Source organism: Podarcis vaucheri (genome assembly GCF_965113315.1).
Source record: "Podarcis vaucheri genome assembly, chromosome: 17".
Classification (NCBI taxonomy): domain Eukaryota; kingdom Metazoa; phylum Chordata; class Lepidosauria; order Squamata; family Lacertidae; genus Podarcis; species Podarcis vaucheri.
The window spans coordinates 583,490-601,689 of record NC_138755.1 but is presented as its reverse complement, the minus strand read 5'-3'; the positions used below and the strand labels follow the sequence as shown (position 1 = coordinate 601,689).

At 45.0% G+C, this 18,200-nt stretch overlaps 1 protein-coding gene across 11 annotated transcripts in view; it reads left to right on the top strand.

The window, feature by feature from the left end:
- The window catches only part of LOC309522493 (uncharacterized protein), a 145,689-nt gene that overhangs the window by 76,531 nt on the left and 50,958 nt on the right, over positions 1-18,200 (top strand). For all 11 annotated transcript variants that reach the window (XM_082205799.1, XM_082205803.1, XM_082205797.1 and 8 more), the window contains one exon: positions 9,113-9,277. In XM_082205799.1, coding sequence (XP_082061925.1) covers positions 9,113-9,277 — 165 coding nt within the window. The remainder of the gene's footprint in view (positions 1-9,112; positions 9,278-18,200) is intronic.

Genomic DNA, 18,200 nt, shown 5'->3' with positions numbered 1-18,200 from the left:
CTAACCCTGCAACCACCTCCCCTTATACCCAAATGCCCGTGTGACGTCCTTCAACCACATGTTTGATATCCAACTTATTACTTAATTACTTATTTTTAAAAAACCTGCAAAGTGGTTTACCAAAACAAAAAACAAAAAAACACCAAAGCAGTAAAGTCAAGAAAAATTAAGAATCCTACTTTAAAACATACAAAACATTAAGATTAAAATTGCTTCAACTTCCTAAGCATCTAGGTATGCTTGCCTAAAGAAGAATGCTTTTAGCAGTTGCCCGAAAAGAGTCTAGTAAGGCATGTGCTTTATTGCAATAGGCGGGGAATTCCAAAGTGCAGGTGCTGCCACGCTAAACAATGCAGTACAGATATTATGTGGAACGTGTAGTAGTGCTTGAAACAACTGAAGAGGAGGTTTTATTTATTGTGATTTCACCATGCTCTGTATTATCTTAAAAGGAAAACATTTATTTAAAAAACTGGACTGCACAGCAGCAATCTACTCGCCTTTGAGTCTCATCATGATCAGTGGGACTTATTCCCAAGCCAATGGTGCATAAGATGGGCTGCTATCCTTTGCACCCCTTGCGTCCCACTTGTACCTAAAACTCTGCACAAACCTGCACCAGAGAATTGTAGGGTTGGAAGGGATCCCTGAGTGTCATCGAGGGGCAATGCAGGAATCTCAACTAGACCATCCCTGACCGATGGCCACCCGTCTCCTGTTTTCCCCCCTCAGGCAGGACACACAACAACGGAGACTGGAGGTTGGGGGAAAGATAAATTTTGACAATGGGGCAGATTTGTCAGGCGCATGCAGGGCCAGCTTGAAGACTTTACACAGAGAGGAACCCCACCTGCATGTAACATAACAGGCAAGGAGCCAGCTCAGATAGAAAGACATGGGGGGGGGGGAGGACAAAAGAGTACCAAAGTCTATCCATTTTTTCCTCTTTGCGATGGTGGCACTAGGGCTCTGGGATGCAGCCAGAGCTCTGGGACCACCCTCCCTAAAATATTTACTTGTCTTCAATGTATTGCTACCACCATTCTATAGTACTGATCCTTTTTAAATTAAACACTGTCTCTAAAATTAAAATGGCAGAAGTAATCAGTAGCATACATATGAAAGGAAAGGTGAGAGAATAGTTCCAAATTGATACAAGGGCGACACAGATACACAAGCACACAGAAGTAAATAATCCAAGTGTGGCTTGATGTTATGTCATCGAGCTGTTAAGTGTTATGCTGTTAAGTGAAGCTAAATCCCCACTGACCCATGACAGAGGAAATGAGGCACATTCATTTTATGTTACACAAATAAGATTATTTTAGTACGGTAACCCCATCCTGAGAATGGAGGCTAGCACGTGAGCAATTTCTGCGAAGGTTGGTGATAAATTTCATCCTCAAAATTACTGCAACGTTTTTGTTACGTACTAAAGTTCTCACCCTGGGCCAGCAGGGGGATACTGTAGATAGTTATGCAAATGAAGGATCGAAAGTGATGTTCAGTGATTGGATAGTTTGTATGCAACTGAAGGATCGAAAGTGACATTCAGTGATTGGATAGTTTTAGAAAGTTGCAACAGTTACAATTGTTCTGGAGCTCTATATAAGCAGGCTGACTGAGCTCCTCAGTTCAGTTCTGTTCCAGCTTACAAATAAAGAGCTGCTTTGGAGAAATCGCTGTGTCGTCTGCTATGTCAACCCACAACTTAACACTGGCGACGAAGGTGGGATCAATGGACACCAGAGCACAGCCAGATGCGGCCATCCTCTGAACTGAGCTGAATCACTGAGCGAAATCACTGAGCGAAATCACCGGACAGAACCAATTCAGAGCTGACTGTTCTGGCTAGAGCACTGTGTTCCATCCATCGCTCTTCACGCCGGCATCGGAATCATGGCTTCACTTGTGCCTCTACCGCCGTTTGCGCCAGCCTCTGAATCATGGGGCTCCTACCTCGCTTGGTTCGACTGCTACCTCCAAGCCAACGAGCTGACGCAAGTATCACAGGAGCGTAAGCGGGGCCTATTCCTCAGCCTCTGTGGGCCTGAGGTGTTTGAGACGGCCTGAGCATTGGTTGCACCTGAAGCAGTCCAGGCAACACCATGGGACACGATCCAAGAGAAGCTCCACAACCACTACACGCCAAAGCCATCCAAGATTGCTGCCCACCATGCGTTTTACCACCGGAACCAGGCAGAGGGGAGTCAATCAACAACTACACCACTGCCCTCAGACAGGCTGCAATGCACTGCGAGTTCCGAGACTTAGACGATGCCCTGATGGATCGAATCGTCTGCGGGGTCCGGGACATCCATCTTCAACGGCGTCTCCTCGCTAAGCCAGACCTCACGCTGCAGAAAGCCATTGAGGAGGCTGTGGCCTTGGAAGCTGTGGAGGCTGTGGCCCAGGAGATCTGCAAGGCCAGCAGCCCACGTCTTGCTAGGAAGCCAGTTCCAGTGCATCACGAAGAGGCCAGCAGTGATGAGGCATCCTCCAGTGAAGACGATGACGTGCACCAGACAAAGCGGGAGCGCAGGAAGTTCCAACAGAAGTCCAAGGGCCAACCGGAATGTGCCGACTGTGGAGGCAACCATTCCTGTGCCAAGTGTCGATTCAGAGACTGTCGGACGTGTTCCAGAAGGGGCCACATCACTAAGGTCTGCTGATTGGCTCTGTCTGACAACCCCCCCTTCACCGACTCGCAAGTCCAAGTCTTCACTGCCCCTCTATCTCTCACCTCTGAAGGTCTAATATATAGCTATTCTCAAGCCGAATCCACTCCTTAATCCAACAGAGGCAGGAGGTCTCAAAGTAGATCTTAAAATCAGGGAGGCCAACCCCCCACCTTCTCTCTTATCTGTAAGGAGTTTGAATCTTATACAAGATCTTTTACCCTGCCATATAAAATTTGATAGAGTCCTTCTCCACTTGTCAAAGCAATCCATTTTATTAAATATAGGGATCATTTTGAAGAGAAATAAGACCTTTGGGAGTATATTCATTTTGATTGCTGCTATTCTCCCCCAAATACATAGTTTTAACCTATGCCAAATTTCAAGATCATTTCTAATTTGGCTCCATAGTTTAATATACAGTGGTACCTCGGGTTAAGTACTTAATTCGTTCCGGAGGTCCGTTCTTAACTTGAAACTGTTCTTAACCTGAAGTACCACTTTAGCTAATGGGGCCTCCTGCTGCCGCTGCACCGCTGGAACACAATTTCTGTTCTCATCCTGAAGCAAAGTTCTTAATCCGAGGTACTATTTCTGGGTTAGCGGAGTCTGTAACCTGAAGCATATGTAACCTGAAGCGTATGTAACCCGAGGTACCACTGTAGTTATCTTCAAATAGGTTTACATTTTTCATTGTAGTTTGTATACCTAAATATCTAATCTTGTTAACATAATCTTTAACATTTCGGAGTTAATTATCAAATTTGCCTTTTGAGATTTGAGACCTTGCCAGTGTGGTGTAGTGGTTAAGAGCGGTAGATTCGTAATCTGGGGAACTGGGTTCGCTTCCCCGCTCCTTCACCTGCAGCTGCTGGGTGACCTTGGGCCAGTCACACTTCTTTGAAGTCTCCCAGCCTCACTCATCTCACAGAGTGTTAGTTGTGGGGGGAGGAAGTTTGCAGGGCATCAGTTGAAGAAGGAGCAAAAAGGGTTTTCTTGTGTGTGTGTGTTTCTTTGTGGCTCATTAGCTGTTTTCCCTGTGTAAAGGTCAGAGGGGGCAGGGTTTCTGTTGAGGCAGGGGATTAGCTGTGGGAGGAGCTTATCAGAGTTTGCAGGGCATCAGTTGAAGAAGGAGCAAAAAGGGTTTTCTTGTGTGTGTGTGTGTTTCTTTGTGGCTCATTAGCTGTTTTCCCTGTGTAAAGGTCAGAGGGGGCAGGGTTTCTGTTGAGGCAGGGGATTAGCTGTGGGAGGAGCTTATCAGAGTTTGCAGGGCATCAGTTGAAGAAGGAGCAAAAAGGGTTTTCTTGTGTGTGTGTGTTTCTTTGTGGCTCATTAGTTAGATCCATCTTTCTTTGTGGCTCATCAGTTAGATCCATCTTTTAGATTTAGGGGAGCTAGTCTCAAACGTTTGTGGGGGGAGATCTAGGTGTTTTTTTGTGGGGGGGAAGTTATTTGTCCTGTCTTCAAGCTTTTTATGATGGAGGACCTCTGTAGCCAACCCCAACGACACGATCTCAAGATGGAAGGGGAGGGAACAGCTGCAGTCGCCTGCGATTCCTGCGCAATGTTTGCCATCTTGCCAAAGGTTGCAGGCAGCTTTACCTGCAGCAATTGCATGTTGATTGCTCTCTTAAAAGACAAAGTCCAGCAACTGGAGGAACGTGTAGCTACGCTCCAAAGAATTAGAGAGCTGGAGCTCTTCTTGGAAGCAACAGAGCACACCGTCTCCACCAAGGAGGAGACAGGGGACTCCCCTGAGAAGGAGTCTAGTTCACCAACACAGGAGCCAGATATATGGAGAAACGTGACTCAAAGAAGTAGGAGGCCCAGGGTTCACTCTGATTGCTTAGAAATACACAATCGCTTTGAGGTCCTCTCCCCTAGCATGGAAGACGAAGAGCAGACTCCATTTGAGGATCTCTCCCTCATTACAGTCGATCAGGTATATGAAGACGAGCAGCAAAGTCAGTCCTCAGGGAATGTGCAGGCGACCTTGGAACGGACAGCTCACGGAAGAACCCCGACCAAACCCAAGAGGAGGCGTGTAGTGGTGATAGGGGATTCCCTACTGAGGGGAACAGAAGCAGTGATCTGTGGGCCTGACAAGATGTCTCGGGAAGTGTGCTGTCTCCCCGGGGCTATGATCCAAGATGTAACTGAACGACTGCAAGGAATCATAAAACCCACTGACAAATACCCCTTCCTCTTGGTTCATGTGGGAACCAATGACACTGCAAGCAATAGCCTCCAGAAGATCAAAAGAGACTACGAGGCTCTCGGCAGGAAATTGAAGCAACTAAATGCACAAATTGTCATCTCATCTGTCCTCCCAGTTGAACGACGTGGCCCAGGGAGAGAGGGGAAAATAGTGGAAGTGAACAGCTGGCTTCGTAAATGGTGTAAACAGGAACGGTTTGGATTCTTAGATCACGGACTGCAGTTTCTTGAAGATGGACTTCTGGCAAGTGATGGGCTGCACCTCACAACGGTTGGGAGAAATGTTTTTGCCAAAAATCTCAGAAACCTCATCAGGAGGGCTTTAAACTGACTAATGTGGGGGAGGGAGACAGTGCTCCTGAAGGTAGGAGCCTATCAATTAATGAAGATGATCATCCAAATGTCATAGACCAAATGGAGAAAACAGCACACGGACCTAGTGGTGGGAGGAAAAAATCCTTAAATAAGAGACACGGGGGAATGATTAATGGACTTCAATGTCTGTACACTAATGCGCAAAGCATGGGAAATAAACAAGATGAGCTTGAGCTCTTGGTACAGCAAACTAAATATGACATAATAGGCATCACTGAAACCTGGTGGGATAAGTCCCACGATTGGAATGTAATAATGGGGGGATACAATCTATTTCAGAGAAACAGACCAGACAAGAAAGGAGGAGGAGTGGCGTTATATGTCAGGGATGTGTATACCTGTGAAGAGATCCAAGATTTAGATCCTCAAAGCCAAAGTGAGAGCATTTGGGTCAAAATTAAGGGAGAGAAGAATAACAGAGACCTCATTGTGGGAGTTTACTATAGATCCCCAAGCCAAACGGAGGACATAGATGATGCCTTCCTGGAACAGATGGCCAAGCATGCAAAAGGAAGGGAGATAGTAGTAATGGGGGACTTCAATTACCCGGATATTTGTTGGACGTCAAACTCAGCCAAGAGCATAAGGTCAAACAGATTCCTCACTGGCCTTGCAGACAACTTCATTGTCCAGAAAGTGGGAGAAGCAACAAGAGGAACAGCCATTTTAGATCTGGTCCTAACCAATGTTGATGACCTGGTTAGTGGGGTAGAAGTGGAAGGATCATTAGGCGCGAGTGATCATGCTCTTCTGAAGTTTACTATACAGCGGAAAGGAGCAGCCAAGCATACTAGGACTCAATTTCTTGACTTTAAGAAAGCCGACTTCATAAAACTTAGGGAAGTGCTGGGTGAGATCCCATGGACAACAATACTAAAAGGAAAGGGAGTTCATGATGGCTGGGAGTTTGTTAAGAGGGAGATACTAAAAGCACAACGTCAGGCAATACCAATGAGACGGAAACATGGAAGGTGCCTAAAGAAGCCAGGGTGGCTATCTAAAGAACTTTTAACTGAATTAAGATTAAAAAAGGATGTGTACAAAAAATGGAAAAGGGGGGAAACCACCAAAGAGGAATTCAAACAAATAGCCAGCACGTGTAGACACAAAGTCAGAAAAGCTAAAGCACAGAATGAACTCAGGCTTGCTAGAGAGGTTAAAAGCAACAAAAAAGGCTTTTATGGGTATGTTCGTAGCAAAAGGAAGAACAAAGAAACTGTGGGGTCACTCAGAGGAGAAGATGGTGAAATGCAAACAGGGGACACAGAAAGGGCTGAACTACTCAATGCCTTCTTTGCCTCAGTCTTCTCCGATAAAGAAAACAATGCCCGACCTGAAGAATTTGGAGCAAATGATTCAGCAAAGGAAACACAGCCCAGAATAACTAAGGAGATAGTACAAGAATATTTGGCTAGTTTAGATGTATTCAAGTCTCCAGGGCCAGATGAACTGCATCCAAGAGTATTAAAAGAACTGGCAGATGTGATCTCAGAACCACTGGCAGTCATCTTTGAGAATTCCTGGAGAACAGGCGAAGTCCCGGCAGACTGGAGGAGGGCAAATGTTGTCCCTATTTTCAAAAAGGGGAAAAGAGAGGAGCCAAATAATTACCGCCCAGTCAGTCTGACATCAATAGCAGGGAAGATTCTGGAGCAGATCATTAAGCAAACAGTCTGTGAGCACCTAGAAAGGAATGCTGTGATCACCAATAGTCAGCATGGATTTCTGAAAAATAAGTCATGTCAGACTAACCTGATCTCGTTTTTTGACAGAATTACAAGCCTGGTAGATGAAGGGAACGCAGTGGATGTAGCCTACCTTGATTTCAGTAAGGCATTTGACAAGGTGCCCCATGATATTCTTGTAAAGAAGCTGGTAAAATGCGGTCTTGACTATGCTACCACTCAGTGGATTTGTAACTGGCTGACTGACCGAACCCAAAGGGTGCTCATCAATGGTTCCTCTTCATCCTGGAGAAGAGTGACTAGTGGGGTGCCACAGGGTTCTGTCTTGGGCCCGGTCTTATTCAACATCTTTATCAACGACTTGGATGATGGACTCAAGGGCATCCTGATCAAATTTGCAGATGACACCAAACTGGGAGGGGTGGCTAACACCCCAGAGGACAGGATCACACTTCAAAACGACCTTGACAGATTAGAGAACTGGGCAAAAATAAACAAGATGAATTTTAACAGGGAGAAATGTAAAGTATTGCACTTGGGCAAAAAAAATGAGAGGCACAAATACCAGATGGGTGACACCTGGCTTGAGAGCAGTACATGTGAAAAGGATCTAGGAGTCTTGGTTGACCACAAACTCGACATGAGCCAACAGTGTGACGCGGCAGCTAAAAAAGCCAATGCAATTCTGGGCTGCATCAATAGGAGTATAGCATCTAGATCAAGGGAAGTAATAGTGCCACTGTATTCTGCTCTGGTCAGACCACACCTGGAGTACTGTGTCCAGTTCTGGGCACCACAATTCAAGAAGGACACTGACAAACTGGAACGTGTCCAGAGGAGGGCAACCAAAATGGTCAAAGGCCTGGAAACGATGCCTTATGAGGAACGGCTAAGGGAGCTGGGCATGTTTAGCCTGCAGAAGAGGAGGTTAAGGGGTGATATGATAGCCATGTTCAAATATATAAAAGGATGTCACATAGAGGAGGGAGAAAGGTTGTTTTCTGCTGCTCCAGAGAAGCGGACACGGAGCAATGGATCCAAGCTACAAGAAAGAAGATTCCACCTAAACATTAGGAAGAACTTCCTGACAGTAAGAGCTGTTCGACAGTGGAATTTGCTGCCAAGGAGTGTGGTGGAGTCTCCTTTTTTGGAGGTCTTTAAGCAGAGGCTTGACAACCATATGTCAGGAGTGCTCTGATGGTGTTTCCTGCTTGGCAGGGGGTTGGACTCGATGGCCCTTGTGGTCTCTTCCAACTCTATGATTCTATGATTCTATGATTCTAGGAAGGAAAGGAGATTGTGAGCCGCTTTGAGACTCCTTAGGGTAGTGATAAAGCAGGATATCAAATCCAAACTACTACTACTACTACTACTACTACTACTACTATTCTTCTTCTTCTTCTTCTTCTTCTTCTTCTTCTTCTTCTTCTTCTTCTTCTGGGGAAAGAAGGAAAAAGGAGGGGTGCTTGAGAAATGCTTATTATTTATTTATTATCTACCCTTAACCCTAAGGTCCCATTTAAACGTAACCACAAAAAGGTGACTGCCAGAATCATAAAGCACAAGGCAGGATGGATGGATTGGCCTTGGAATGCCTGTAAAGTGGGCTGCTGCAATCCTTAGTGGACTGTCCATCTGTGTCCAAAAGCTTAGCAGATTTCTCTGGCAGCATCTTAAGGTCATATTGGGCAGTTCAAAAGCAGTGTGTCTGACACATTGAATCTGCATAGACTCTGAGTGCCTGTGAAAGATCTGACAAGCCTTGTGTGGAGGTCTGTTTTCAAGAACCCCGTGACCAGTTGACAGTAAGAAGTGCCATTCTAAAACTTCATACTTCACAGTTGAGAATGAAAACTGTATTTGGAGTTGAGCCTCTGTTCCTGATGACAAACAGCACACAAAAATTGGGGTTGTCCTGGATCAAGCTGTGTTCTTCCTGTTACTGCCTGTGGAAGATCAGCTGATAAAAGGTTTTGAAAGGAGGCAACAGTTGCTTAAAGAATAGACTTTCTTTAATAGTTGCTTAAAGAATAGACCTGCCACCATAGAAGGTTCTCACTGTCTTTTGGGTACCCACAGAGATTACTCATTGCTCATTCTTTACAGCGCAATCTGCCTGGCTCTTCCTGATTGCCTGTGTTTTTCCATCCACTGCAGCAGACCTCTGCTAGCCGGCGAAACCGTAAGTGTGGCAAGTGTGAAGCCTGCCTGCTGAAAATGGATTGTGGCCGCTGTGATTTTTGCTGTGACAAGCCCAAGTTTGGTGGGAGGAACCTCAAGCGCCAGAAGTGCCGCTGGAGACAGTGTCTGCATTTTGCTATGGTTAGTGCCTCTTCACATCTGCTCAGTTGTGTCGTTCAGCCTCCTTGTTTCTTCCCTCCTCTTTCCTGCTTACTCACAAGATGGCTTGCTTTGCATGAGATGTGTCTTGCCATCCCATCACTGCATCTTTTTGCTAGCCACAGACATCAACACTGGAACTGCGTTTCATCAAGCCCCTGAGAAATCCTGCATGTTTTGGGTTGCATGCTGGGATGGGGCTTTCTGGCAAACAGTTTGGGTGGCTGCAGGTGTTTATGCATATAGTATGGCTTCTGGATTTTAATCTGGCCCTGTCAGCATGGCCTGGATTAGATGAAAGTCTCTCTAGTTCAGCATCCCGTTTCCAGCCGCGGTCATCCAGGTGCCTCTGGGTTGCTGACAAGCAGGGCAACAAGGCTGATGATCTTTTCTTTGTTCCTGAGATCTGGCATTCAGATATATGCTGCCTCTGTATATTAAAGTTCCACTTAGTGATCATGTGGGCCTCAACAGTTGTGCTGCATTGTATTTTAAAGCCTTCTTCCTTTTTAAACTCTTTATATTCCCTTTTCAATTATGCAGAAGAACACAACCACATTTTAAAAATCAAAATACAAAACTTGTAATAATTTGGGCTTGGAGGGAGAAGGCAAGTAAAGAATCCAGCTACAGGCTACCTGTCTAATGAAATGCAGTCATATGCAATATTGGGTTGGGGGCGGATTTCTGTACAGCAGCCGACCACTCTGATCACATTCATATTCAGGGTTGTAAATCATAATGGATAAAGTTGAATTCTTCAAGTCTCTGTGATTTGTTTGCAGTAAAGCAGAGCAGGGAACCATTTCTCAAAAGCCTTTTTCAAAGTCTCCCAAAGCTATGCAACAGCCATCAGTAAGTTGAATAATAGCAAATTCCGTAAGTTAAATGTGTTGTGTCTGTTAAGACAGACTTTGCTTTTGTGCATCTTGAACTTACCTCCAGTCATCTCATGATCTGACATTGAGAGGATGGTAAATATTTCCCTGTCTCTGTATGGTTGTAATTTGAAAAACCTCTATTATGTTCTCCCTTCACTCCCCACCTCCTGCTAAAACCCAAAAAGCTTCTTGTGTGAACAGTATGACCTTCCCTGTCCTAGGTTTGAGCTATCACTTTTCTGGAAGCAAATCATATAGTTGGAAGGGACCCTGAGGATCATCTAGTCCAACCCCCGCAATGGAAGAATGTGCAGCTGTCCCATATGGGGATTGAACCTGCGACCAGCACCATGCTCTAACCAACTGAGCTGTTGTATTCAACATGAAAACCTTCCATTTCTGAATCTAGAGCTGACGTAATATTTTATGTCTAGAATCTAGAGCACTCAGATTTGAAGAACCCTGGAATCTTTATTTTCTCTGGTAAGCGCTGCTTGCTTACCAAGTTAACAGTAAGCTTTATCTTCCTGATGAAAAAATGAATTCAAAGCCCATTCAGCTTCCTGTAAATTCTGGACTGAATTTCTGTGAAGCTGAAAATTGAGAGGAGTTGAAACATAGCTGGAGGTTAAGGGCTTGCTGTTTGAGGTTCTATTCCAACTCCACTGTGTATGTTACTTGCTTTTCTGAGCCGACCATACAAATGTAGCAATGAGATGCAATGTTGTTACCTCTTTGTCTGCTGGTCAGAATAACAGAATGCAGCAGGAGAAAGCCAATGTGGCAAAGGTTTCTGCTGCTTGTGGAATCGCCAGACATCCCCTGGGGAATGCTTTTTTTTATTCAGTTGTATGTGAGAAGTGTGAGTGGGGAGTTGAGAATTTTATCTAGTGGGCTTAAAATGATTTTATTATGGTGTCTCAGTTAAGACTTTTGGCCTTCCAAACTGCAACTCCCATCATCAATCACCATTGGCAGTGGTTGATGTGAGTTATAGTTCAGCCACATCTGGGGAGCCAGTAGTTTTCCATATCTGCAAAAGTTATTTGGATTCTTTCCCTCTAAGAACAGTGTTTCCCAAACTTGGGTCTCCAGTTGTTTTTAGACTACAGTTCCCATAATCCCTAACCACTGGTCCTGCTAGCTAACAGCTCCAAAAACAGCTGGAGACCCAAGTTTGGGCAATACTGCTCTAGAGCAACTAATATTGTTTTGCATGTAGAGGATGCTGTGTGAGGTTTTCTCCCCTGCTCCCCACCACCCAACATTCTTTTTTCGGTGAGAAGATCCAACTGATCTTCCTCATGATCTGCATCTAACTGATCCACCTTGTTCAGTTGAGAGGGAACATTTCTCCCTAACTCATACTCACTGGTGACTGTCAGGGCTGGCTAACCTTTTTTGGGACACAGGTTTGAAGTGGTTATGACTGGAGTGTACAAGTGGGTGTGTTGTTGTTTAGTCATTTAGTCGTGTCCGACTCTTCGTGACCCCATGGATCAGAGCACGCCAGGCACTTCTGTCTTCCACTGCCTCCCGCAGTTTGGTCAAACTCATGCTGGTAGCTCCGAAAACACTATCCAATCATCTTGTCCTCTGTCGTCCCCTTCTCCTTGTGCTCTCCATCTTTCCCAGCATCACTTTCCAGGGAAGACTTTCCAGGGAGTCTTCTCTTCTCATGAGGTGGCCAAAGTATTGGAGCCTCAGCTTCACGATCTGTCCTTCCATTGAGCACTCAGGGCTGATTTCCTTAAGAATGGAGAGGTTTGATCTTCTTGCAGTCCATGGGACTCTCAAGAGTCTCCTCCAGCACTATAATTCAAAAGTATCAATTCTTCAGCGATCAGCGTTCTTTATGGTCCAGCTTTCACTCCCATACATCACTACTGGGAAAACTATAGCTTTAACTATATCTCTGCTTTTTAAGATGCTGTCTAGGTTTGTCATTGCTTTTCTCCCAAGAAGCAGGCATCTTTTAACTTTGTGACTGCTGTCACCATCTGCAGTGATCATGGAACCCAAGAAAGTAAAATCTCCCACTGTCTCCATTTCTTCCCCTTCTATTTGCCAGGAGGTGATGGGACCAGTGGCCATGATCATAGTTTTTTTGATGTTGAACTTCAGACCATATTTTGCGCTCTCCTCTTTCACCCTCATTAAAAGGTTCTTTAATTCCTCCTCACTTTCTGCCATCAAGGTTTTGTCATCTGCATATCTGAGGTTGTTGATATTTCTTCCGGCAATCTTAATTCTGGCTAGGGATTCATCCAGCCCAGCCTTTCACATGATGAATTCTGCATATAAGTTAAATAAGCAGGGAGACAATATACAGCCTTGTCGTACTCCTTTCCCAATTTTGAACCAATCAGTTGTTCCATATCCAGTTCTGACTGTATTTGTTTTTGTTTTTAAAATAATATTTATTAAAATTTTACAAACAATAAAGAGTTTCAAAGTTTAAACATAAAAAATAAAAACAAAGAATAACCCTAATAAAAGAAAAAAGAGCTACAAATATACAAAAACAAAACACGTGAAAAATGCAAAATAGAAAAGTTAAAAAGAAGAAAAAAAAGAAAGAAATCAATATTTTCATATCTTATACTTCATTTACTAGTTTCCTGACCTCCTCACACCTCCCTTTTTGTATTCCAGTTCAGATATTTAATTCAGCAAGTTCTTACCCTCTGTCATTTGTCCTTGCTCAACATCTTAACCTATTATAAATATATATTTTCCACCATTATCAATCCATATTTACATACTCTTGTTAATCTTTTTACCAATACCGCATTGTTTTTAATCCAACATCTCTTTAACATTCATTAATTTTACAGTATTTCTGCAAGTAGTCTTTAAATTTTTTCCAATCTTCTTCCACCACCTCTTCTCCCTGATCTCGGATTCTGCCAGTCATTTCTGCCAATTCCATGTAGTCCATCACCTTCATCTGCCATTCTTCCATGGCAGTTCTGACTGTAGCTTCTTGTCCCACAAAGAGATTTCTCAGGAGACAGATGAGGTGATCAAGCACTCCCATTTCTTTAAGAATTTGCCATAGTTTGCTGTGGTCGACACAGTCAAAGGCTTTTGTATAGTCAATGAAGCAGAAGTAGATGTCTTTCTGGAACTCTCTAGCTTTCTCCATAATCCATCGCATGTTTGCAATTTGGTCTCTGGTTCCTCTGCCTCTTCTAAATCCAGCTTGCACTTCTGGGAGTTCTTCGTCCACATACTGCTTGAGCCTTCCTTGTAGAATTTTAAGCATAACCTTGCTAGCGTGTGAAATGAGTGAAATTGTGCGGTAGTTGGAGCATTCTTTGGCACTACCCTTCTTTGGGATTGGGATGTAGACTGATCTCCTCCAATCCTCTGGCCACTGCTGAGTTTTCCAAACTTGCTGGCATATTGAGTGCAGCACCTTAACAGCATCATCTTTTAAAATTGTAAATAGTTGAGCTGGAATACCATCACTTCCACTGGCCTTGTTATTAGCAGTGCTTTCTAAGGCCCATTTGACTTCACTCTCCAGGATGTCTGGCTCAAGGTCAGCAACCACACTACCTGGGGTGTACGAGCCATCCATATCTTTCTGGTATAATTCCTCTGTGTATTCTTGCCACCTCTTCTTGATGTCTTCTGCTTCTGTTAGGTCCTTACCACTTTTGTTTTTTATTATGGTAATCTTTGCACGAAATGTTCCTTTCATATCTCCAATTTTCTTGAACAGATCTCTGGTTCTTCCCATTCTGTTGTTTCCCCCTATTTCTTTGCATTGCTCGTTTAAGAAGGCCTTCTTGTCTCTCCTTGCTATATTTTGGAAGTCTGCATTCAATTTCCTGTATCTTTCACTATCTCCCTCGCATTTTGCTTGCCTTCTCTCCCCCGTTATTTGTAATGCCTCATTGGACAGCCACTTTGCTTTCTTGCATTTCCTTTTCATAGAATCATAGAGTTGGAAGAGACCACAAGGGCCATCGAGTCCAACCCCCTGCCAAGCAGGAAACACCATCAGAGCACTCCTGACATATGGTTGTCAAGCCTCTGCTTAAAGACCTCCAAAAAAGGAGACTCCACCACACTCCTTGGCAGCAAATCCCACTGTCGAACAGCTCTTACTGTCAGGAAGTTCTTCCTAATGTTTAGGTGGAATCTTCTTTCTTATTGTTTGGATCCATTGCTCCGTGTCCGCTTCTCTGGAGCAGCAGAAAACAACCTTTCTCCCTCCTCTATGTGACATCCTTTTATATATTTGAACATGGCTATCATATCACCCCTGAACCTCCTCTTCTCCAGGCTAAACATGCCCAGCTCCCTTAGCCGTTCCTCACAAGGCATCGTTTCCAGGCCTTTGACCATTTTGGTTGCCCTCCTCTGGACACGTTCCAGTTTGTCAGTGTCCTTCTTGAAGTGTGGTGCCCAGAACTGGACACAGTACTCCAGGTGTGGTCTGACCAGAGCAGAATACAGTGGCACTATTACTTCCCTTGATCTAGATGCTATACTCCTATTGATGCATCCCAGAATTGCATTGGCTTTTTTAGCTGCCGCGTTACACTGTTGGCTCATGTCAAGTTTGTGGTCAACCAAGACTCCTAGATCCTTTTCACATGTACTGCTCTCAAGCCAGGTGTCCCCCATCTTGTATTTGTGCCTCTCATTTTTTTTGCCCAAGTGCAATACTTTACATTTCTCCCTGTTAAAATTCATCTTGTTTGTTTTGGCCCAGTTCTCTAATCTGTCAAGGTCGTTTTGAAGTGTGATCCTGTCCTCTGGGGTGTTAGCCACCCCTCCCAATTTGGTGTCATCTGCAAATTTGATCAGGGTGCCCTTGAGTCCATCATCCAAGTCGTTGATAAAGATGTTGAATAAGACCGGGCCCAAGACAGAACCCTGTGGCACCCCACAAGTCACTCTTCTCCAGGATGAAAAAGCATCTCATTGGGATGCTTTTTGTTGCTGCCTCCTGTATAATGTTGTGAGCCTCCATCCATAGTTCTTCAGGCACTCTGTCCACCAAATCTAAATCCTTAAACCTGTTCCTCACTTCCACTGTGTATTCATAAGGGATTTGATTTAGATTGTATCTTACCGGCCCAGTGGTTTTTCCTACTTTCTTCGGTTTAAGCTTGAATTTTGCTATAAGAAGCTGATGATCTGAGCCACAGTCAGCTCCAGGTCTTCTTTTTGCTGACTGTATAGAGCTTCTCCATCTTTGGCTGCAGAGAATATAATCAATCTGATTTGGATGCTGCCCATCTGGTGATGTCCATGTTTTGATCTCCAAGGCCAAACTTGCCAGTTGTTCCTTTTATCTCTTGATTCCCTACTTTAGCATTCCAATCCCCTATAATGAGAAGAACATCCTTCTTTGGTGTCATTTCTATAAGGTGTTGTAAGTCTTCATAGAATTGGTCAATTTCATTTTCTTCAGCACTAGTAGTTGGTGCATAAACTTGGATTACTGTGATGTTAAAAGGTCTGCCTTGGATTCGTATCGAGATCATTCTATCATTTTTGAGATTGCATCCCAGTACAGCTTTTGCCACTCTTTTGTTCACTATGAGGGCCACTCGATTTCTTTTACGGGTTTCTTGCCAACAGTAGTAGATATGATGGTCATCCGAACTGAATTCACCCATTCCCATCCATTTTAGTTCACTGATGCCCAGGATATCAGTATTTATTCTTGCCATCTCATTTTTGACCACATCCAACTTACCCAGGTTCATGGTTCTTACATTCCAGGTTCCTATGTGTCAGAGCTGCTCCCAGATCCCAGCTCACAGAGGATCACGCTAGCCAGCGTCCACTTTATAAAAGTCTTTATTGAGTTACAGTTTCCATTTCCAAGCTGCAGCGTGCAGCTCTACGTCTTAGAAGCTAGACCGGCGAAGCTCCGTCTGAGTCCCCGCCTCCTGTACACCAACTTAATACTCTAGCCTTACTCCACCTCTTCCGCCTTTCCTTCCTTCTCTGGGTCCCTCTGCCCCCCGTGGTCTCTTCCTTCCTGGACTCTTCCGACGCCGACCCCCCGGACCCTTCTCCCTCTTTGCGGCGGGCTTTAGGACCTGGCTCCCTTTCCGGGCTGCTTACTGTGCCGCCTTCCTGTGCATTTGAACTTGGCGCGCGCGCCCAACTTTTCACCTTCCTCTTGACCGTTTCCTCACTCCCCGACGGAGGTGTGGCCAATCCTGACTCAAGCCCTCCCGCCTGTGGCGAGTCGCCGGATCCCGATACCTGGGACCCTTCCTCCCTACTGCGCTCTGGTGGGGAAGCTGGCCCCGATTTCCAACTGCTGCTCTCTGAGTCCCCTCTGGTCCCTTCTTCCTGGGGTGTCCCCCTAGGTGCCCCCCTTGCTCTGACCACTGGCGCTCCTTTCTGTGAATCTTCCGATTCACTGGAAAGACTCGGAGATCTCGGGCCGCCGTCATCGCTCATGTTTCCTTCGTATTCCTCCCCTTCGCTCTCCGTTTCCTCCCTTTCCTGTGCCTCAGCTCCTGAACCCCTGACACTATGCAATATTTTTCTTTACAGCATTGGACTTTCCTTTCGCTTCCATGCATATCCACAACTGAGTGTCCTTTCGGCTTTGGCCCAGCCGCTTCATCAGCTCTGGATCTACTTGTACTTGTCCTCCGCTCTTCCCCAGTAGCATGTTGGACGCCTTCTGACCTGAGGGGCTCATCTTCCAGCGTCATAACTTTTATATGCCTGTTGTCTTTGTCCATGGAGTTTTCTTGGCAGGGATACTGGAGTGGCTTGCCGGTTCCTCCTCCAGGTGGATCACGTTTGGTCAAAACTCTCCACTATGACCTGTTCATCTTGGGTGCCCTGCTCGGCGTAGTTCATAGCTTCTCTGAGTTATTCAAGCCCCTTCGCCACGGCAAGGCAGTGATCCATGAAGGGGATGACTACTTACTAAATAAAAGGAACACATTTTGGGGTGCCTGAGGATGCGGGTCACAAATACCTTTTGGCATCCCATAATCGCAGCATAGACCTATGGGAGCAGTCAAGAAAGAAAGAAAGAAAATGTACAGTGGTGCCTCGCAAGACGAAAATAATTCGTTCCACGAGTCTTTTCGTCTTGCGATATTTTTCGTCTTGCGAAGCACGGTCCGTCGCAACTGCGCCTCTTCAAGCGGCTTTAAGAAAAAAGTGCATACGTTTTCGTCTTGCGAAGCAAGCCCATAGGGAAATTCGTCTAGCGAAGCAACGCAAAACCGAAAAACCCTTTTGTCTAGCGAGTTTTTCGTCTTGTGAGGCATTTGTCTTGTGAGGCACTACTGTACTGTTCTTTCTGCTTGCACAATAGAACTTGCCTTTCTCCCCCCACCTGCGGACACCTTCAGAATCTGCACTTGGGGTTTGGATATCCTATAGAGCACACTTTTGGGGGGGGCAGCAGATTCCTGTTGTACAAGTGTTGATAACAACCCTATTTTTTTAAAAAAAGTGAACAATGTTTTGGGGGGATGACAAACTTTTTGGCATCATGGCACAATAACAGGCAAAAATAATTTCCTTTTGGGGGGAGGTCTTCTTGGGGAGCCCTATATGGCTCGTGGACTATCTTCTCATGCTGGGTGGGGTCTTTTGCCTCCTCCAGGGTGTGTGTGGCTCTTGAACTCTCCTCAGCTTTCTGTTCCACTAGTGCCTGAGACATAACACTCTTTGTACATTCCTGTGGTTTGGATTTGGAAGTGTGGACATGTGAAGAATCTGTCTTCTCTTGCGACACATGGTTGTGCTTGATGGCCTTTGACTATCTGCCTGTCCTGCTGGTTTGTGAAGGGATACCAAGTCTGAAGTGAGCGTGATTAAGGCTGATCCTGTGAAAAAGGATCTCAGGGTCTTAGTAGACCACAAGCTTAATGTGATGATGCAGCAGCAAAAAAAGCTAACTCTATTCTAGGCTGCATCAACAGACGTCTAGTATCCAGATCAAGGTAAGTAATAGTACCACTCTATTCTGCCTTGGTCAGACAAACACCTGAAATACTGTGTCCAGTGCTGGACAC